Source organism: Oryctolagus cuniculus, chromosome 10, assembly GCF_964237555.1.
Source record: "Oryctolagus cuniculus chromosome 10, mOryCun1.1, whole genome shotgun sequence".
Taxonomy (NCBI): Eukaryota; Metazoa; Chordata; class Mammalia; order Lagomorpha; family Leporidae; genus Oryctolagus; species Oryctolagus cuniculus.
Genome location: NC_091441.1, coordinates 9749704 through 9772655, shown reverse-complemented (window position 1 = coordinate 9772655; position 22952 = coordinate 9749704). Strand labels below are relative to the sequence as shown.

Sequence of the window (22952 nt, the reverse complement as noted above, 5' to 3'; positions counted from 1 at the left end):
GGATTCTATCAACAGAGGAAGGACAGAGCTCAGAGCTCAGTAAGAGAATTGAGATCTGGAATTAGATCAACCTGGTAGCAGGGATTAGGCCAGAGCAATAATGTGAAGTTCAGGGTGAAGCTGTTTCGGTAGGCAGTGCCCATTGCAGAGCTCCCAAATGAATGTTCCAATATGATTCTGGGGAATCCAAGTATAGGTAGTAGGTTGTTTTTTTATTTTATTTTCATATGTAATTTTAGAAACAGAAGTTTCCATATGCAATAAAGAAGATTCATTTCCATGAATTTGCTTGCTATGTTCAGGTACAACTATCAATCCATTAGCATGCTCACTCTAATTCTCTGTTTGAAATCCTGTTTAACATTGGTTTTGTGCATTATGACATTAGTGAAATTTTAGACTATTGACATGTTGATGGAGAAGGTAATCTTTTGAAGTTTTAGGAAAATTTAAATTATTAAACAAATAGTAAAATTATTTCATAGCCATATATAATTTTTTTATTCCTTGAATAGTGTGTGTTTGAATTGCTATGAATGACAGTTTAACCAATGCCTACTACACAAGGTAACAAGTAAATTGGAGTCATTCATCCTACACATGAAATTCTGAATGAAAGAATACAGTGTAAGAGCCCTTATAGTGTTTCAGGTCCTTCATTAGGCCATGATAATACAATGATGAGACATTAATGCTAAGAACATTGACTACCACTTAAGCAATATTCAAATTGTCCTATATGTTGAATGAAGAAGTGCTCTCTGGATTCATAAAACATACAATCCATTTATATAAACAGACAGTGAAAAGCCATCATCCTGAAGTTGGTTTGGTGCCATGTTGGGGAACTTATGGGCAGCTAGCTCAATTTAGTCAGAGAGCTTCGAGGAGGAAACATAAGAAACTGAGGAAGAACATGAGAGTTCAAGGATCTATGCGCCAGGGCAGAAGGGGAGTGAAGGGTGTCAGTAGGAGGAAGAGTTGCACTGCGAACAAGAGAGAGTGAGACTCAGCATACTTGAAGTATGACAAGGAGAAAATTTGGAAAAAGGATCCAAAGGCAGAAGTACAAATCCTTGAAAGCCATAGTAAGGGATTTAGTCCTTATTTGGAATGGGAAACCATGGAACATTCTCAGTAGGATGGTGACATAGCTCCTTACCACCTCTCACATTACAGCCACCTCCTTTTCAATGCCCCTTGTGCCTAGGAGATGAGGCAGGGGTACTCCTTGCCATTTGTCTACTGATTGCCACCTCAAGAGCTCCATTTCTCTCTCTCCCTTGCTCCTTCCACTCCCACATGCAAATATGTAAATAATTACATTCCCTACCCATCTTTGCTGTCATTATAACAGCTCTGGTCAAGCTTCATTGCTCCATGACATTTCAGTGCCGAGTTTATACCCACTCTTCCTGACACCACCCCTGAGAACTTGGTAATTTAGTGTTCAGAAATACAGCCTTCAGTGTAGCACACTCAGATTTTTCTTCTCCAGTGATCTGATTCTTCATTTGACCTTAGCAATCCAGTCCCAAGGTCATACAGTAGACATGGTCATTGCTCCTTTCTGTATTTTCTCCAACATCTCAAATTAACCATCCACTCTCTGAATATACTTTCTTACCTTGCCAGCTTACTCCCTATAGTAATTGACTAAAAGTACATCTCAACCCTTAAGGCATGTATTTGTCAATTCAGTTCATTTATCCACCTCTTTTTTCTGATTTCACACTTTACTCATTACAAATGTAATGCTTCAACATTATAATCACTTCATTGCATGAAACTCAGTATCCTGCTACCATGCCTTCTGCAAATACTCACTTGTATTTCAAGTTTTGATTAAATGCAAGCCCTGGCTTTGGCTGCAGCTGCATGTGACACCATGGTGACAGGCCTTGCTTAAATTCATGACCATTCATCTCAAGTGGCTTCTTAGTGCTCCAACATTAACTTCAAAATGGCTATTTCATTTTCTCCCCTAAAATCTATAATCCTCCTTGTTCCTCCAAACGCCAAGCTGATAATCTTTCCTCTGATTTTACTGAGAAATAAAATGAAACTGGAAATCAGAATACAGAACATTCATTGCAAACTTCCATCATCACATCTATAAAGCTGCTTAAATCAATTGGAACCATCATAGCCTTCCTAAATTGTTGATATTGTGTACTAAATCCTTGTGTTCCTGTCTGTATTCAGCCCATTCACATGGAGACACTCTTATCCAGTTTTTCCATCAGATAACCATAAACACACACATACACATGTATACATGCATATATTTGAAAATTATGCATACATACACAGAATCTTTAAGACAAATCAACTTTAAGAACATATTCCACTATTACTTCTATAATACTTTAGCACCTCACTTTACATCAAATTCACTAAAAGAAATTTATTTTTCCCTTCACTTCCTTATTTTTCTTGCATATCAATAAAATTCAGATGATCAAAAAGAAAACTGTCAAGATCAAAATGCATCTCATATTTCTACACCCAGTAGTCATTTCTTGGTCTTCTTCTTTCTCATTTATTATAATAAATGGATAAGCAATCAGTTCTGTTCTTAAAAGAACTCACAGGGCTTCTAGAAAATCATTGTTTCCTGGGTGCCACTTTCTGCCATACTTAGTTTTTTTAAGACGTATTTATTTGAAAGTCAGAGATAGGAGAGGGGTAGGGGAGAGAGAAAGAGAGCTTCCATGTACTGGTTCACTTCCCAGATGACTGCATTGGCCAGTGCTGGCCAGGCTGAAGCCAGGAGCCAAGTACTTGGGCTGTCTTCCACTGCTTTTCCCAAGCCATTAGGTGGGAGCTGGATTGGAAGTGAAGCAGCAGTAAAATGAACTGGTGCCTGTAAGGGATTTCGGCATCACAGGCAGAGGCTTTACCCACTGGCCCCATCTGCCATATTTGTTGATGTCAGTCTTGTTTTGCTGGATCTGTTGAGCTCTTCCTGCTTGTGCAGGTTGTCCCTAAATTTACCCTCCTCTACTCTATGCCCATGCATATTCACCACACAGGTACTCTCTAAGCAATGGCTTTAGATGCCATCTAAGAGTAACTCCTACGTTTCTTTAGCCTTGTGTCGCTCCCCCTCTTCGCGGAGGAACGACACTAGACCCTGCGTTGTTCTTTCGTCTGCTCAGCCCTCCCCGGGTTTGCTGCTGGTTCTTCCAGGGTTGGCTACTGACCCTTCCACCTCCATGGAAGGGCGGTGCCCCCTGCCACTTTCCCCACTTCCGCAGGGGAGCGGCACACCGCTGGCCGGCTCTCTCGGGGGCTGCTCAGATGTTCCTCAGGTGTTCCCCTTAGATGTTCCTGGTGCATGTTGTCTCCCTCCTCCTTTATAGTCCTCTTCCACCAATCCCAACTCTGCTACCCACACGCCGAGTACGCTGCTCTCCTCCAATCAGGAGCAGGATCAGCTCCTGCAGGTTACTGGTCGAACTGGAGGCAGCTGTGTAGAAGTTGTTTTTACTCCTCTTCCAGCGCCATATTGTGGGAGAGCAGATGCATAGAATAAGTCTTAATTCCAGTAACTTAGTCTAGTCCAAGTTGCTCCCCACAGCCTTGCTCTTTTTTTTTTTTAAAGATTTATTTTATTTATTTGAAAGAGTTACAGAGAAAGGTAGAGAGAGGTAGAGACGTCTTCCATCCAATGGTTCACTCCCCAGATGGCTGCAACGACTGGAGCTGCACCGATTTGAAGGCAGGAGCCAGGAGCCTCTTCTGGGTCTCCCATGTGGGTGCAGGGCCCAAGGACTTGGGCCATCCTCCACTGCTTTCCCAGGCCGTAGCAGAGAGCTGGATCGGAAGAGGAGCCGCCGGGACTAGAACCGGCACCCGTATGGAATACCGGTGCTTCAGGCAGGGCTTTAACCCACTGCAGAAAGCGCCGGCCCCAGCCTTGTGCTTCTAATAGTCCATCACTCAGGCAAAACAGTTATTTTTTTTTTATCTGCTCTCTCTCTTTTTTTTTAATCAATTATCATGTCCTTAATGCTTATATTTCTAATGTATCACAAATATGATGACTTAACACCTCACTTAAGACTGTTATTCATGTTCATTTTGCCATTATCATTAGTCTGTGCCACAGTAATGCAAGATATTAAGAATGGGCAAACTAGGGGAGGGGTGGGGTGGAGCCAGGTTGGGGGAGGGAGTGTGTGGGAGCTCTCTGTGCTTTCTCTTTAATTGTTCTATAAACCTAAAACTGCTCTAGAAAATAAATTCTATTAGAAGTCTGTAAAATTCATACATGGTGAATGTTTATCAAATGTGTAGACAATTAAACATGCTGGTATGATAGCACTTAACTCCAGTATTTATACTACCAAACTGTATCTCCTTTTAAGTACTAGGTAAACAAAATTAAATGCGTTAGAGCATATTGTCTCTTTGAAGAATGTGGTTTTCTTTAGAAAAATCCCTATTTAAATAACAAAAGTCTTTAAAAGAAGAAATACAATTGCATTCCCTAATTTGGTCTTATTACAAGTAGAGTTCACTTATGTGAGTAGAATAACTACGATGGTAATGTTTTACAGACTTCTCTTGGTAACAGAGAATGATGAACAAATATCCTAGAACATTGTGGATTGTGTTTCTTAGCTAATGTAACATTTCTTTGATAATGTTCAGTTAAAAAAACAAAACTGGCATTTCCTTTTCTGTTATATAAAATATCCATGGTCATTTTAGTTTACAATACCTTGGGATTTTAATAGTTACATGAGTTTATATTTCCCCAAATTTGGGGTGAATTGGAATCCTGAGCATGTGTGTAATCTTTATCTCACTATACAGTTGTAGAAACTTTTATGATTTCTCTGCATGGAATGTGGAATGTGTCCATTTGATGACCTGGGTATAGAAGGCAAAATGGATGTGTTGACAAGTAGAATTACGCTTTCAACTCCCAAATGGCTTCTGGAATTTTCCAGTCCATTTACCACTTCATTATTTTATGTTTAAGTTTGTAGGCACATATACTTGCTTTCATTTATTTATCAATTCAAGATTTCTTTATCAGGAGGCTAAAATGTGCCAGAAAGTGCAAGCTATTTATAGAGGTACTCTCCAAAAAATATGTACATGTAATTTTAGGTGAATGAAATGGCAATGTACCAAGGTAACATCCTTCTAATGTTTTATTCTTTAAAAATCTATGCTAACAGACACATAAAATTATATATATGCATAAAATTGATATATGTATTAACTGTATAATATCCACTCAGGTTAAATATATGTATCTCCTCAAACATTTAACATTGCTTTAAGGTAAAAACATCCCAAATCCTGTCTTCTTTTTGGGGGAGACATGTACAGCACATTAGCATTACCTTTAGTCATTGTACTATGCAGTAGAATCCCAGGACTTCTGGCTCCTATCCAACTATAATTCAGTGCCACATTAACCAACAGTTCTGCACGCGTCCTACTCCTCCCCTCCCTGCTTCGGTAGCTGCCCTTATACTTTTTAAAGAACACATCGTCATTTCTCATTCTAAATATAGAAGCCTTCACATCGTCATTTCTCATTCTAAATGTAGAAGCCTGCATCTTCAAAGTTCATTTCAAAGTTGGTTCATGCACTTCCCCTTTTACATGTATTCTGTTTCCAATAGCTAAGGGCCAGATTTGTGAGGATAATTTTATAATGCTTCTAGGAACTTTTAGCTGAATGCAAATTAAGTCTATATGTTTGAGTGCATCCAACTTGGATATACTCCATTAGGAAAATATTCTTTAACCAAAAAATTCTCAACTTCTCAGGCCCCAGGGAAAATTTCTGGAGATCCATGAGGTCAAAACTACTCTAAGAATAACTTTGATGTTATTTTCCTTTTCACCATATTGACTTTCTATTGCTAGAGCAACAAAAAACTATTTACAGTTGGTTGCAGTGGCTCAAATAACAGAACAGTGATTATGTTCAAAGAAGAAGGAAGCAAAGAAATATTTTGAACATTACTCTATTGAAAGAATACTACTATTTTCTCATTAGTTTTTAAATTCTGCTTTCAGGAATGTACATTAAATTTGTTATCTGTCTTTATCCCATTAAAATTAATGAATTTCCTTTGACTTTTAAAACACCAGTGATACTATGGCTGGAAGTAATGTGTTGCAGTTAAATTGAAATAAAGTGTGTCAGCTTTATTCTCCGTATTATTTAGTAGGAGAAATGTTTTCTTTGCATTGCAATACTGCACATACTTTGTAAATCACAGTTCTATTTCCCTTTATTCTCCCTTGCTGTTATTCAAAATAACAGTGATGATAGGAAAAAATCTAAATCAATCATAAACTTATATATACCAGAAAATCTGTAAAATAAAATATTTAAATATTTTACTCTACTATAGAAACTCACCTTAATGTTGCAGTTAACTGTTTTTATTTCATACAGTCAGCAATTCAGCTAATGATATAGTGTTGATTATTTGAGATAATAATTAGCATTACAATAAATTACATAATTTTTTTGGCAACTAGGTGTCTAGAAAATGTAGCTATTAGTTCAATTAAGAAATAACCAAAATTGTAGGAGCTAAATGCAGAATGTTTAGACCTCAAAAGCTTACATGTAATTTAACAAATAATTAAGTGATCATTTCTATTTCAGAAACTATTTTTGAAACATTGCATTTTGGAAATCTCTTCTATGAGCTTCCATAATATGGTCAATGACTGGCCATCGGCACATTCATTTATGCACAGGCCAATGTTTATCTTCTCTTTAAATGGATGAGTTTATGTTTTTGAAAGATTTCTATTTGAATTTAATCCCATGAAAGAATAATTGACTTAGTGGGCTTTGTCTTATTTCAATCCAAGGAAATAAACTCATGTAAATTCATTTATATGTTCATGAACCAAAGGAGCTTCCTTAGTGAAGGAGAGGCTCTAGGAAAAATAATTTTCCCACACAGTTTTCTCAGTTGGAAATTATAATCTGGAAGGAATTTTGTATTATAGACAAAAGTAATTCTTCCTGTTACAGTGTCCTGATTATGATTTTCCTTTTTTAGAGCCTTACAAACTCACTTCCAGATTAAAAAAAAAAAAAATCAGTCTTACATGGTAATGACATTCCTTTCCTCTGTGGGAAATTAAACCTTAGGCCTTCCATTTATAATCCAATAGCAGGACGGTTGCTTGCTGCCTCCACACATAATTTGTATTTCTTACTGTGTTATTTCTTAGAGTCTGCTTATTATAGAATACCTTGTTTCAAGACTTTGTCTTTCTCCATCTACTTATTTTTTCAAAACATTTTGATAAAACATTTCATATTTTTCTATTTTATATTTCTTTTTAATTTTTTTTATAACTTTTTTATTTATTTGTGAGGCAGAGTTAAAGACAGAGTGAGAGGCAGAGTAAAATGTCTTCCATCCATTGATTCACTCCCCAAATGGCTGCAACAGCTAGTGCTGGACCAGGCCAAAGCTAGGATCCAGGTGGTTGCTCAGGGTCTCCCATTGTTGGTGGCACACACTTAGGCCATCTTGCACTGCTTTGCCAAGGCCATTAGCAGGAGCTGGATTGGAAGTGGAGCAGCCAGGACATGAAAGCAGCCACATGGAAGGCCAGCACTGCAGGCTGAGGCTTTACCCACAATGCCACAACACTGCCTCTCCTAAGATTAATGTTTCACTACCTTGTGTGGAAGCAAATTTTTCTGACTCACTAGTAGGTTATGACCTGTGTTGATTGCCCCCTGGGTGACAAATGCTGGCTTAGTAATGAGGCTATATTTGTGTGTGAAGGCTGTGAGGATGAATTACAGAATCATGTGATAGTGAGTAAAAGCAAATAGATTCATTTAAATGCTCCTGTTCGTATTGTTTAAACTCCTTTAATGGAATTTCAGAAGTTTAATCACACTTAATGTTTGAATATCTGCAAGTGATTTATTTTTACATTTTCTTTTCTTTTGGTTAAAATAATCCAGGATAACAATATTTTCATAACTAGATCCAATGTTAGTTGGATATGAAGCGTGGTGCTTCAAAATGTGTGATAACAGATGGAAACGCAGGACAGAAGTGTCAATTCTACCTCTTTCACTGAGTTCTGTGATGCCAACTTCATTCTAATGTCCAAAGGCAAAGAGGCTCATTGCCCAGCGCTCCTGAAAAGCTTCCTTCTGAAAGCAGACATCTGTTGGCAGTAATTGAGAAAAATAAAATAGGCAAGGAAGAATTTTTAGTTCCCTGGGCACTTTATTCGTGTTCAGGACAGTTTAGATCCACAAAGGGAAATTGAGGAACATGTGTGTCACGTGATCATCCAATACAAATGCCATTGTCCTGAAAACTAATATTAATAACATTTGATAATGCGTTTATTTTTTGTTGCCAGAGAAGATATTATTCTAGCTACAAAAGTAGCTAGTGGATGGCTCAGGTTAATGCAACTTGAAGTCAGTTTTAATAAAGATCCAGTTGAAAAGCCTTGTGAGACACTGGGTACAAATTCTAAATATCCTTTGCATTTTGTCATACATCCTGATGAGAATAATCTACTCTATGGAAAGAGATTCTCTGTAGCTGTTTTCAATTTCAGTTAAATTACGTAAGTGTCACTTATCAAGACGACACACCAGGACCGATTGCAACGTTGCTACCCCAGGTGAGATAGTGCAAGGTGTAATTTTCTTTCAGCTAAAAATTGGCCACATGAAGAACTGCTCTGCTTTTTCAGTTGCTATGGTACCTTGAACAAATGTTTCATATTCTGGCATAAATTAAAAATACCATCAATGTGGATGTCTAGTGCTTGTCTCCAACTGTTCGTGATCCTTTACTTTATTTAAAAGCAAAGAGAAAAGAAAGAGAAGGAAAGAAAAGAAAAAAAAATGACTCAGCTGGCATAAATTGTATAATACAATGCTTTGTATGGAAGTATCAGTGATCACATAAAATTATCCAGCTTACTATATTTTAAATCAACACCAATACATTTTAGACATTAATGCCCTTCTATCAAATCATTTGTTTTTAAGGAGGCAAATGTTATTAATCATGTATTTATCTATTTTAGAGGCAGAGAAACAGAAAGAGAAAGACAGATGAAGATCTCTCATTTGCTGGTTTTCTCCCAAAATATTCCCAGGAGCCAAGGCTTGGCCCTGCCATCCTGGAACTCAATCTGAGTCTTCCACATAAGGGACAGAGGCCACCACTTGAGCCATCACCCCTGCTTCCCAGAATAGAATCCAGCACAGAGCCAGGACTCAAATGCAAGCACTTTGAAATGGGATGTGGACATTCCAATGGGTGCTTTCACTGTTAGGTCAAGTACCTGCACCTCAGATCATTTCTTAAAGAAGATTCCAGAAAGTCATCGTATCGATATAAAATAGTCAAATTTTACAAATTAAAGTGATGCCATTATTTAAGATACTAATCTGAAGAACTTTGGAAACACTACATTTATTCAATCAACTTCATTTCTTTGTAGATATACTAGAATGAATTTTGATTTCACAGTATATAAAAATTACAGCAACTGAAAAAATATGTCTTTGAAGAGCTTTAAGGCAATCTACTTCATGTACTATAAAATTCATGTACTGTAAATATTCACTTTCACTTTGATGTACCGTTGTTGAATAATCAGTGTAATTGGATCTTAGTCATTTTCATCAACCCCCAAAGAAACCCCATATGCATTAGCAATTATTCCCCATCGTCCTTATCACAGCTTTTGGTAACTACTAACAAACGTTCTGTGTCTGTGGATTACCTGTTATGGACATTTCAGGCAAATGACATCATGGACTTTGTGGCCTTTTGCGATTGACTTCTTTCGTGTAGCATAAGGCTTTCCATGTTCATCCGTGTGGCAGCGTGCACAAGTGCTGCATTCTTTGTATGGCCAAATGCTCTGCTATGGTATTGTTATATCACATTTTGCCTGTTCATTCATCAGTTGATGAGTACTTGCATTTTTTCTGTTGTTTGGCTATTAATATGCTGCAGTCAGCATTCATGTATAAGTTTTGTGCAGATGTATGTTTGCATTTGCTTTGGAATAGATGGCTTACATGATAACTCTATGTATAACTTTTAAACTATTTCTAAAGTGGACGTATAATTTTACATTTTCACAAGCAATACCGTAGAATTGTATTTTGCCCACATCCCTACCAATACTTGTTGGAGTTCATTTTTCAAAATCTGGCTGTGAGGTGCTTTTTTTTTATTGTGATTTTGTTTTGTATTTCTCTGATGACTAATGATATTAAGCATACTTAAAATGGCAATTAGTGATTTGTATATTTTTCTTGGAAAAATATCTATTCAGAGCCTTTATCCATTCTTCAACTGTCTTTTTGTTATAACATGGTGTGTGTGTGTGTGTGTGTGTGTGTGTGTGTGTGAGAGAGAGAGAGAGAGAGAGAGAGAGAGAGAAAGAGAATTTAATCTGGGTATGAGTGAGTTTTCATTTATGGCAAATATTTTGTCTCCAACTTTTCATTCTGTGAATTGTTCTACTTTCTTGAAGTATTCTTAAAAGCTTCAAACTAAAAAAAAATCCATTTTAATTTTCTTAATTCAGTAGAATTTATTTTGCTGCTCTTATTCTTGCTGTTGTATGTCCAATCTAATGCTATAAGTATTTACTCCTATTTCTTCTTCTAAGAATTTTATAGTTTAGCACTTCTCTTTGGGTCTATATTCTATTTTAGGCTAACTTTAGTGAATGGTGTGAAATGGGGGTTCAACTTTATTCTTTACTTGTAGCTATCCATTTGTTCCAAAAACTATTTGTTCAAAATACTGTTCCCTCATTGTAGTGTCTTCACACTCATGTAAAAAAAATCAACTGACTATGAAGCTGAGAATTTTGGCCAGTGCCATGGCTCACTAGGCTAATCCTCCACCTGCAGCGCTGGCTCGCTAGGTTCTAGTCCCGGTTGGGGTGCCAGATTCTGTCCTGGTTGCTCCTCTTCCAGTCCAGCTCTCTGCTGTGGCCCGGGAGGGCAGTGGAGTATAGCCCAAGTGCTTGGGCCCTATACCTGCATGGGAGACCAGGAGGAAATACCTGGCTCCTGGCTTCGGATCCGCGCAGCGCCAGCCATAGCGGCCATTTCGGGGGTGAACCAATGGAAGGAAGACCTTTCTCTCTGTCTCTCTCTTTCACTGTCTAACTCTGCCTGTCAAAAAAAAAAAAAAAAAGGGAAACAGAATTTCTTTCTGATCTCTTGTCACAACTTCAACCCATTGATCTGTATGTCTATCCTTAAGTCAAGTAAACATTGTCTTTATTAATAAAGCATTTCAAACAATTCAATAATCTGAAACCATGAGTTTCCAATTTCTAATTCTCAGATTATTTTCATACTTACATTTTTGAGGGTGAAGATTGTTGGGCTACTTTGCAGATTTACCTATATGTGCTTTAAATAGAAGCAGTGGCACAGCAGCACATCCACGTGGAAGGTCATTCTACCTCTTTGTAACTCAAGATGATAATCAAGACTCGGAAAATAATTGGTTCAAAACACTGGCAATACTGCTTCTCATCTTTCTTATCACTATACAGGTTCAATTGGGGGGAAACATCGATGGGTTTCTCAAAATACATTTTCTTTAAGATAGGAATCTCTCAAATCTGAACTGTGCCATTCCATATAGAATTACTAAAGAATACTAATTCACTTATAACCACATCTTGTATCTTTTGTCCTAATGAACTTAATTCAAAGATTTATTGATTCAACCATCTCCCTATTTTTGCTTTTATTAATCCTATTTGTACAAGAGCATTGTTATTACTACTTATCATCAAAGTTATTGTCACTCCCCGTCTTCGTGGGGGAGCAACACAGGACCCTGCGCTGTTCTTTCGTCTGCTCGGCCCTCCCCGGGTTTGCTGCTGGTTCTTCCCGGGTTGGCTACTATCCCTTCCACCTCCGTGGAAGGGCAGTTCCCCCTGGCCACATTCCCCACTTCCGCAGGGGAGCGGCACACCGCCGGCCGGCTTTCTCGGGGGCTGCACGGGTTCCCTTAGATGTTCCCCATAGATGTTCCTCGTGCATGCCGTCTCTCTCCTCCTTTATAGTCCTCCTCCGCCAATCCTAACTCGGCTGCCCACACGCCGAGTACGCTGCTCTCCAATCAGGAGCAAGTCCTACAGTTTATTGGTTGAACTGGAGGCAGCTGGGTAGAAGCTGTTTTCTCCTCTCCCAGCGCCATATTGTAGGAGAGCAGATGCATAGAATAAGTCTTAATTCCAGTAACTTAGTCTAGTCCGAGCTGCTCCCCACAGTTATGGTTTATAGACATCAAAACCAAATAAGTTATTTCAATGATGCATTTATCCAGTGTTAGCTTGTTTAATATTTCTTTAACATTTTTAAAGATTTATTTTAGGGGGACAGCACTGTGGCACAGTGGGTTAATCCTCCTCCTTCAGCGCTGATATCCCATATGAGTGCCGGTTTGAGTCCCAGCTGCTCCTCTTCCAATCCAGCTCTCTGCTGTGGCTTGGGAAAGCAGTAGAAGACGGCCTAAGTGCTTGAGCCCCTGCACCTGCATGGGAGACCAGGAAGAATCTCCTGGCTCCTGGCTTCAGATCGGCATGGCTCCAGCCATTGCAACCATTTGAAGAAAGACCTTTCTCTCTGTCTCTCTATCTCACTGTCTATAACTCTATCTCTCAAATAAATAAATAAAATCTTTTTAAAAAGATTTATTTTATTTATTTGAAAGACAGAGTTACAGAGAGAGGCCGAGCCAGAGAGAGAGAGAGAGAGAGGTCTTCCATCCATTGGTTCACTCCCCAAATGACCACAAAGGCCAGAGCTGAGCTGATCCGAAGCCAGGAGCAAGGAGCTTCTTCCAGGTCTCCCACGTGGGTGCAGGGACCCAAGGACTTGGGCCATCCTCTCCTGCTTTCTCAGGCCACAGCAGAGAGCTGGAACGGAAGTGGAGCAGCCAGAAATTGAACCAGCGTCTATATGGAATGCCGCTGCTGCAGGCCAAGGCTTTTACCCACTGTTCCACAGCGCTAGCCCCTAATATTTCTTTAACATTTTAACAACCATCTGTTATACAATGATGCTACCTAATTTAAATGGAAAATAGTTTATAAAATTTAACAGTTCCTTGAAAGCTTGAAATTCCTATAAAATTCAGTGGTAAATCTATGAAGATCAGCAAGGAAGCTGTTAATCCCCACAAAGATCACACCCAGCACTGTTACTGGACAAATAATCAGGCCCTTGCTGCTCACTGCAGCATGGCTCACCAGTTCATCAGAGAGGAGTGTTGGCAAGAAGAATGAGTTTATCTCAAGAAGTTGGCACTTGGGCTGGCGCCGCAGCTCAAGTGGCTAATCCTCCGCCTGCAGCGCCAGTACCCCGGGTTCTAGTCCCGGTTGCTCCTCTTCCAGTCCAGCTCTCTGCTATGGCCCGGGAAGGCAGTGGAGGATGGCCCAAGTGCTTGGGCCTTGCACCCGCATGGGAGACCAGGAGGAAGCACCTGGCTCCTGGCTTCGGATCGGCGTCGAGTGCCGGCTGTAGTGGCCATTTTGGGTGAACCAATGGAAGGAAGACTTTTCTCTCTGTTTCTCTCACTGTCTAACTCTGCATGTCAAGAAAGAAAGAAAAGAAAGAAAGAAAGAAAGAAAGAAAGAAAGAAAGAGAGAGAGAGAGAGAGAGAGGGAGGGAGGGAGGGAGGGAAAAGAAGTTGGCACTTGGGGAGAGATCTCTTGATCCAAAATGTGCTTTCTTCCCAACAAGCCGGCAAGAAGGGTTTGTAAAGGGACAGGAATAATTGCAGAGTGAGGTCAGAAATAAAACCATGCCTCTGTTCAATTGATAATTATGCATATGTTTAGGCTTTGTGTTGATGAAGTCCAACCAGCTCTGGAGAAATCTGGGGCATCAGCCAGGTGGAGATCTCTTGACAAGGAGATCAGTGTCAGTTGGGTGGTAGCTCCCGTGTTAGCTGGGTAAAAGTCCAGCATTCTAAACCATCTCTCCTAGTAGGCTCCTGAATTTCTCATGCAAATACTACTGTTCATCAGACTAGCACAGGTAATGCATGGTATCAGTAGCTGGGCTATAAGACCACAGGACATTTTATATTAGATGATCTAATTTTAATTTTGAATATATCTGTAGTAATTTCTTGGGCTTACTAAGTTTAAGTTATCCAGTAATTTATATGTAGGCAGTAGTACTATATTGAAAACCAAAAATTGATTTTGAAACATTCTAAATAATAGGTAGAATCATGCAACACATGTCCTTACAAATCTCTTGAAAGGTAATGACTTCTCACCTTAGAGCACTCAGAATTTTCAGTAAAGTGTCTTGATTCATTTCACTGATTGTTTTTCTGATGAACACATTGAACATTGTCCTTAATAAAATAGATCAGAATATTTCAGTTCCAATAAAAAGTGTGCAAAATTTACTCTGCAATAATTGTTTAAAACCAGCAAAATATCATGCCCACTGATTCATTGCAAGGGTTCTACATTACATGAGCTGGGTTTAGGGGGTTTGCAAATAGGGACTTTACCTATATTTGGGCCATTATTCTTCACTAATGTAATCCAATTCTAAGTTGGAGAGATTATCAAAACACCCCACTGTGGATGACCTGAAGCAGACTGGACAGAAGTATATGCCAGAATTCCTGAAGCTGAACTTGTCTCTTCAAGTTCCATGACAGGAATTAGGCCTGCCCTATCTGCAATGGAAAGAATTATTGAAACTGATTATCAATGATTCCCAGAGGAGATTTAGTTAAAGATTTACATGGCATTTCAAGTGGGATTTATGTACTAAAACTTTTCTAGCCATTTATTTTTTTTAATTTTTATATTTTTAGTTAGTTTTTAACAGAGTCAATGTGATTTGTAGAAACAATTCTAAGAATATTATGAAATTTCTTTCCTCCCTCCTCCCTTCTCCTTGTCCTTTTTTTTAGGTTTTGAGATAACATCTTTTAAATTTGCATTATAGTAAAAAGGCTTAAGCAAAAATGCCATGGTTTAGTGGAAATATACACAACAGCTATAACCAATAGTTGAATATAAAAATGACCATTTCACCTATATACAGTAAATTTTAAAGTGATAACAGATCATTAAAATTATAGTAGTATAACTTTCATAACTATTGATTTTATAATGGTATAAAATAAAGTTATACAAAACTATATTTGCAGCAATACTGATACAAACAGATATTTCTTTCTTCTTCCTTTCTTTCATGTTTGTTAAATTTTAGCTTTCACATATGAAGAAGATCATGCAGTAATTGTCTTTCCAGGTCCCGCATATTTTCCTTTCTTTTAAATGAAGAAATTAACATTTTCTAAGAAAATGTATTTCATCTGAGGTCCTTCTCCCTATATCACGAAGACTGAGAGTATACTTGGACCCTTGTAGTATAGCCAGTGTGATCAGATTCTGAGACATGGTTTGAAGGTGTTTTCCCCGAGTGATAGATTTTTAGGAATCTACCCAGATTTCAGGCAGACTGCCTGGGCCTTTACCAGAGTAGCAAAAGGAACAAAGCAATTATTCTGTACTCACAGTAAATATTGAATTGAGTTCATCTGGCATATATAAAGCTTTAGATACTATTTATATAGAATTCTTCAAATTATGGCCTACTTGCTTGGCAAAATTTTTGACAACATTGGAAGGGCATCTGTTGCTTTAGCCTATCCAACATCTATTCATTCTTTTTTTTTTTTAAACAAGCAAATACTATTCCAGGCACTTGGGATACAGGCGTGAATGAAGTGAATACCTCTATTGCATAAATTTTGCTTTCCAGTGCAATTGCAAGATAGAAGCCATTAAGATACATGACAGCTCACAGTATTAAGGATGCTGGAATGTTAAGCAAACATAGAGAAGATGTTAATGAAAGTGAATCATTCATTGTTGAAAGGAGGTTCCAGGCAGGAGGAGGAGGCAGTACAAAGCCCTTGAACAGGAATGGTCAAGGGTAGAGAAAGGAACCAGACGACACAGGAGGGGAATGAAGCTGTGAGTGTTCTGTTGTAGACTGAGCAGGTGAGAGGGGATGGGTCCAGTGCATAAATCAAGCAGATTTAGTGGAAATACACACACACACACACACACACACACGGAGAGAGAGAGAGAACACTATCGAAAGACTCCCACTCTAGGAGAAAGAGACAGAAACTGATGCTAATAGGTAAGTTTTGCAAGGGTTATGGGTGAGGTAAAGGACAGGTATAATGAATAATCTGGCGAGAGCTGCAGTTACACTGCCAGGGCACTTTCACTGAATTCTGCCCCAGCATATTCAGGGGAGCATCAGCATCACAGGGAACTTTGGAAAGGCAAAAGCCTTAGCCTCACTTTACAAATTTGCAATTTAACAAGATCCTAAGGTGCATTAAGCTGCTGCCTGTGACTTCAGCATCCCACCGAACAGTGGTTATAGAACCAGCTATTCCACTTCCCACCCAGCTCCCTGATAATGCTCCTGGGAAAGCAGCAGAACATAGCCCAATTGCTTGGGCCCCTGCACCCACGTGGGTGACCCAGAAGAAGCTCAGGGCTCCTGGCTTCAGCCTGGAACAGCTCTGGCCGTTGCAGCCATTTGAGAAGTGAACCAACTGATGAAAGATCTCTCTGTGTGTCTTTCCTTCTCTCTCTGTAACGCTGCCTTAAAAAAAAAAAAAGTCAAAGTTTAAGAGGACTAATTTAAAGAATATTGGGAGTAAAGTCAGAGCCCATTCCAGAGAGTAGAGAAATGTGAGCAGAGACTTAGGGGAAAGGTGGGAGAAGGAAACCATTTCCACTCCCACAACAAATTCACTCTGCCGTGTACTGAGAATTCACTCTGCCGTGTACTGAGAATTCACTCTGCCGGGTACTGAGAATCCTGTAGATTCAGAGAAGCTTGAGGAAGTAGCAGGTTCCCCTGGCAGAAAGGGATATGAGAGAGAGTGCAATTTAGGTGCTGATCTGGGTTCTGGGATTCAGCTGAGGCCTGCAGAGGGATTTCTCAGGGGGAGCAGTGGGGTCCCAGTCAGCATTTTAACCAAGTCATTAGGGTTTGCCAAGATGGGAGTTTGTGAAGGTCCAAACCACACTTCGGGCAATTTCCTAGATGATTCTTAAAATTAATTTAAATATTTATTTGTTTTTAATTGTAAATTTAATAGAATCTTGACAAATTTGAAAAATACAAAACCATTTAAGCAACAAAAATGAATAAAATATCCCTGCTGATGAGGCCAGTGCTATGGCTTAGCAGGTAAAATTGCTGCCTACAGTACCGACATTCCATATGGGCATTGGTTCATGTCTTGGCTGCTCCACTTCCAGTCCAGCTCCCTGATGGTGTGTCTGGGAAAAGCAGCGGAAGATGACCCAAGTGCCTGGCCCCTGCACCCACAGACCCAGAAGAAGCTCCTGGCTCCTACCCTTCTGATCAGCTCAGCTCCAGCTGTTGTGGCCATTTGGGGAACGAACCAGTGGATGGAAGATCTCTCTCTCTCTCTCTCTCTACCCCCATAACTCTGCTGTTCAAATAAATAAATAAGTCTTAAAAAATTAAATATCACAGCAACCTTTATCAGTACTTTTAAAATTTTTATATAGAATTTTACAGAAGAAATGCTATAAATTATCACAATATTAGGAAGAACTTTTCCCTAAGTTAAATAACATAAAAGTGATATTTTGAAATTTAAATAAATATATTCTATAGAGTGTTCTATCAGAGAATATAATGTCAGCAATCATTTAGGTCACTTTGACTTTTTCACAGTCCTAATGATGTATATTTGTTTGGAATGAGCTTTTTGTGTTTTTGATATTGTTTATCTAACATTTAAAAACATGAGAAATAAAATAATGAATATTTTAGGAACTTGTATATGATTGACTCCAAAAAACCTTATAAAGTTTTCTTCAAATTTTATTTCTATTTTTCTCAAAGTTTAAGTTGGAACTTTTTTCCTGATTCCTTATAAAAGAAGGCCCTTTACTTACAGTGATTTATAAAAATCAAATGTAAAAGTAAACATGTTTAAACATGCTTATGGGGGACTGGTGTTGTGGCCCAGCAGATTAAGCCACTGCCTGCAACACCAGTGTCCCATATGCGCGCAGTTCAAGTCCCAGCTACTCTACTTCCCATCTAGCTCCCTGCTAATGTCCCTGGGAAAGCTGAAGAAGATGGCACTAGTCTTTGTACCCTTGTCACCCATATGGCAGACCCAGATGGAGTTCCAGGTTCCTGGCTTGTCTGGCCCAGCCCCAGCTCTTATGACCATTTGAGGAATCAATCGAAGGATGGAAGAGCACTATGTCTTCCCCTCTGTACATAACTCTGCCTTTCAAATAAATAAATAAGTCTTTTTTTAATGCCTATAATCCTCAATAGTTTAGCTTTTTACCATATTTTCTTTCAACCTTGTCTATCTACTTAGCTATTTTACATCCATCCCTATGTATGTGTATTTTTGCATATATTCTTATTTACACACTGAGGATGGATGGATAGATAGATAGATAGATAGATAGAGGAGGGAGGAAGGGAAGGAGGGAGGAAGGGAGGGAGGGAGGGAGCAAGGAGAGAAGGAAGGAAGGGAGGAAGGGAGGAAGGGGAAAGAAAGGAAAGGAAAGAAGAGAAGAAAATTGGGTAGGGTCAGTGTTGTGGCACAGCAGGTTAAACTGTTGCCTATGATGCTGGCATCCCATATGAACATCAGTTTGAGTCCCGGCTGCTCCATTTCTGGTCCAGCTCCCTGCTAATGTACCTGAAAATTTTGGGGAATACAGCCCAAGTGTTTGGGCCCCTTCCACCCATTTGGGAGAACAAAATGTAGTTCCTGGTTCCTGGCTTAGGCCTGACCATTGTAGCCATTTGGATAGTAAAGCAGCAGATGGAAGATCTCTTTGTCCCTCTGTGTGTCTCTTCTTTTCTCTGTAATTCTTTCAAATAAATGAATAAATCTTGCCAAAATGATACATAGATCTGTATGTACATACATGCATTTACATACACATATTTTGCTACAATGTGATCTTTGTGTTCCTAATAAACATGTCTTAAAGATGTTATAAGAAATTTGTTCCAATGGAGAATAGTTGCAGTTATTTCCTGAGCTATTCCGTAAATGTGTATCCTTAACTCTTGTATATTGAGTGAATCAAAATTTGGCTATGCCACATTTAAAAAAATAAAAGCTAATCATTTTCTATCATCAGTTTTTATATTATGAGCAAGGATCTTTGTCACTGGTGCCATGTTAGATAGAACCAGAGCCATTCAGACAATATAGCAAATTGGTTCTTGTACTTATTGCATTGCAGCCAAGAATCAGCTCTGTAATGCTAATCCCATATTCTAGTCATTAGATCTACTGAATCCAACTGGGGATAGAAAAACACATTCATTAGGAAAACCACGTGTATATATTTTACAACATTGGGATCCTACTCTATATGAAGTTTTAGAATTTGCTCTTTGAAAGAAAGAGGGAGGGCGAGAGGAAGGGAAAATCATTATATTAAAATTGTATCTATGAACTATATTGAATCTGTTAAACACCAAAAATAAATATTGAGCAATAAAATTAACATTTTATGATAAATTACAATGTATTCAAAGTTATTTTTTGCCTTGCATATTATATGACACAGAAAAACTCTTTGGTATGTGTATGTATGTTTTGATTACTAGCTTACACATTGAAATGGACATCATTTGTTTATTTTTTTCTACATAATTTGATTATTTTATCCAGATATTTAGTAAATATTTATTATTTAGCCACTATTTAGTAGATACTACTGTTACACCCATTGGTAAAGGAGTTTGATTTCTGGCCACTGCACCAAGATGTTTTGAACCCCAGGAACTTAACTGGTTCTGTGTGCAACAAAGTATGAAGCAGATGAACAAACTGAGAAGGCAACTTTTAGCAAGATTTTATTGAAGAGAGCAGAGAGAGATGTAAAGAACAGAGGGAAAGCAGTTGGGAGGAAGGAAGAAAAAAACCATGATCTGGGGTTTTTATGCCTGTAGGAAAATTTGTAAAAGATCCTTTATGAAAAGCATTTCTTGTGGCCGGCGCCACGGCTCACTAGGCTAATCCTCCACCTGCAAAGCCGGCACACCGGGTTCTAGTCCTGGACGGGGCGCCGGATTCTGTCCTGGTTGCCCCTCTTCCAGGCCAGCTCTCTGCTTTGGCCAGGGACTGCAGTGGAGGATGGCCCAAGTACTTGGGCCCTGCACCCCATGGGAGACCAGAACAAGCACCTGGCTCCTGGCTCCTGCCATCGGATCAGCCGCGGCGGCCATTGGAGGGTGAACCAACGGCAAAGGAAGACCTTTCTCTCTGTCTCTCTCTCTCACTGTCCACTCTGCCTGTAAAAAAAAAAAAAAAAAAAAAAAAAAAAAAAAAAAAAAAAAAAGAAAAAAAAAGAAAAGCATTTCTTGTGTAGTGAGCTCCTCCTACCCTATCTCCCATTCCTCCAATTTGCTTATGACTGTTACAAGGCAGAGAACAAGTTCTGTCTTGGAGCCTGTATGGGAGTTGGGGGAGGGAGCTGTTTGTCTTTCCCCTTAATCCCAGACTGGTCACAGACAGCTCTAGTCACCTGCCCTTCTGGGTGACCTTGGCAGCAGAGCCTTTCTCCTGACAGGAAATTCTTTTTTTGTTGTTGTTTTGAAGATTTATTTATTTATTTATTTATTTATTTCTGAAGGAGTTAGAGAGAAAGGACGAGACAGAGAGAGGTCTTTTCATCCACTGGTTCAGTTCACAAATGAGAGCAATGGCCTGGGTTAGGCGAGGCTGAAGCCAGGAGCCAGGAGCTTCTTCCAGGTCTCCCATGTGAGTTCAGGGACCCAAGGACTTGGTCATCTTCTGCTGCTTTCCCACGCACATTGTCAGGGAGATGGCTCAGAAGAGGGGTGGCCAGAAATCAAACCATCACCCATATTGGCTGCCAGCACTGCAGGCGGCAGCTTTACATGCTCTTCCACAACACCAGCCTCTCTCTCACTACACTTACCTTCTAGATCAGGCTGGTTTCTCAGCTGGGTTAAGAAAATGTTCCGCATTACAGGAGGGACCCTTTGTTCTCTCTGCCTTTTAACTATTCTAGCTTCGACTGATTCCTTTCATTATCATGTAGTTATTTTGGATTTGTTGATATTTTGATAGGGGATGCTATTCTTATATATATTCTTATTAATATATCATGTTATTATAGATATGCTAATAATCTATAAAAATATATTCTTATGAATTTCATTTGTACATTTGGTTAAATTATCTAAACTTTTTCATTTATTTCCTGTATTTTCATGTTCTAATCTTTGTGGAACATTACAAAAATAGTATCTGTATAGATTCAGATGAGATTCAGATTTCTTTTAAGTATTATGACTTTCTTGCAGTTAAGTTTGACTCTGTGTCTAAGTGTTTGATCAACTTGATGACAATAAAATGTCAGTTTTATCATTACGAAGATGAAGCCTAGAGTTCCAGGGATTTCTCATTAAGTGCCCTCTACAAATTTTACAGAATTTTCTGAATCTGCCGATTACTTTAATTGGGGTGCTTTCTACCTGTAGTTATATCTAATGATTTAATTGCTTTGTAGTAGGAATGTATTTGATCATTATGATTAAAAATGTGTCAAAATTTATTAATTGTTTGCATTATTTTTTCTCATGACAAAATTAATCTACATGCATTTCCAGACTGGCTGCCATGATGTAATTTTTTAAAAAGTATATCCCTAAAAGGGATTTTTAAGTTAAAAATCATATCAATAACCCTCAACTGTTTTGAGTCTCGTTTTATGAAGCTGGATATGATTGAAGGGATCTGAAAACCCATGGGGTGGAATCTGGAAGCTGGACTGCAAAAGGGACAGGAACACAAAAGGTCCCAGCCATTACTGCTACCCTCAGAAAGGAGCAGACTTTAGCCATTTGGATTTCCTCTTTTGAAAAGTGCCTGTTCAGATCCTGTGCCCATTTCTTAACTGTATAGTTTGTGTTGTTGTTGTTGAGTTTCTTGAGCTGTGAAAGTCCAGTTTCAATCCCTGAAATTGAGGAGGTATTTGGCATAGTGATTAGGACACCATTTGGGATGTCCTTATCTCCTGTCAGGGTGCCTGTTCCAAGTCCTGGTTCCACGTCTGATACCAGCTTCTTGCTAGTGCACACACATGCTGGAAAGCAGCAGATGACGACTCAAGGAAATGAAGACCCAAGGAAAATTAGTGTGCCCTTGCTTTGGTGTGGTCCTGCCCCAGCTATTGCGGGCATTTGAAGACTGAAACAGCAGAAAGGAGATCTCTCTCTCCCTCTCTTTCTCTCCCCCAGCCCCTTCTCTCCCTCCTACAATCTATCCATTTGTATCTCTGCCTGAATCTGTCTCTATCTCTCAAATACATATTTTTAAACAGAAAAAATGAACATATTCAATGTGTTTATCATGCCGTTACCATACATGTCCTTTGTGTATAGATGAACTAAAATACTTAGCCTTTGCATTACCTCACAAATCAATTTTTTCATGATAAAACACTTAAAAGCTACTTTCAGCAGTTTGAGAGTACACATTCCCTTACTATTAACTGTAGTCACTGTGCTCTTCAGTGGTTCTCTTGAAGTTGATGGAAGCATTTTCCACTTTGTTTTCAGCTTGATGATTCCCTGAATCAGATCCGTAAGCTCCAGAGGTCTCTGGATGAACAGAAAGAAACAAATGGAAACCTGGAGATCGAAATCAAGCACTTACAAAACCGGTAATTATTATTTAACAAAATATGTTGAAATCAAGATTAGGAAATTACGTAAGAAAATCTTGCTGTCCTTTACTTATTTCATATATTCTTAAGTATCAGTAACAATATTTTCATCAACTAGAAATATTCATGAAAAG

General features: G+C 38.9%; 1 protein-coding gene across 15 annotated transcripts in view; it reads left to right on the top strand.

Moving 5' to 3' along the window:
- Positions 1-22952, top strand: part of CCDC102B (coiled-coil domain containing 102B) — a 391238-nt gene that overhangs the window by 309045 nt on the left and 59241 nt on the right. For all 15 annotated transcript variants that reach the window (XM_070050066.1, XM_051851122.2, XM_070050063.1 and 12 more), the window contains one exon: positions 22712-22815. In XM_070050066.1, the coding sequence (XP_069906167.1) occupies positions 22712-22815 (104 nt within the window). The remainder of the gene's footprint in view (positions 1-22711; positions 22816-22952) is intronic.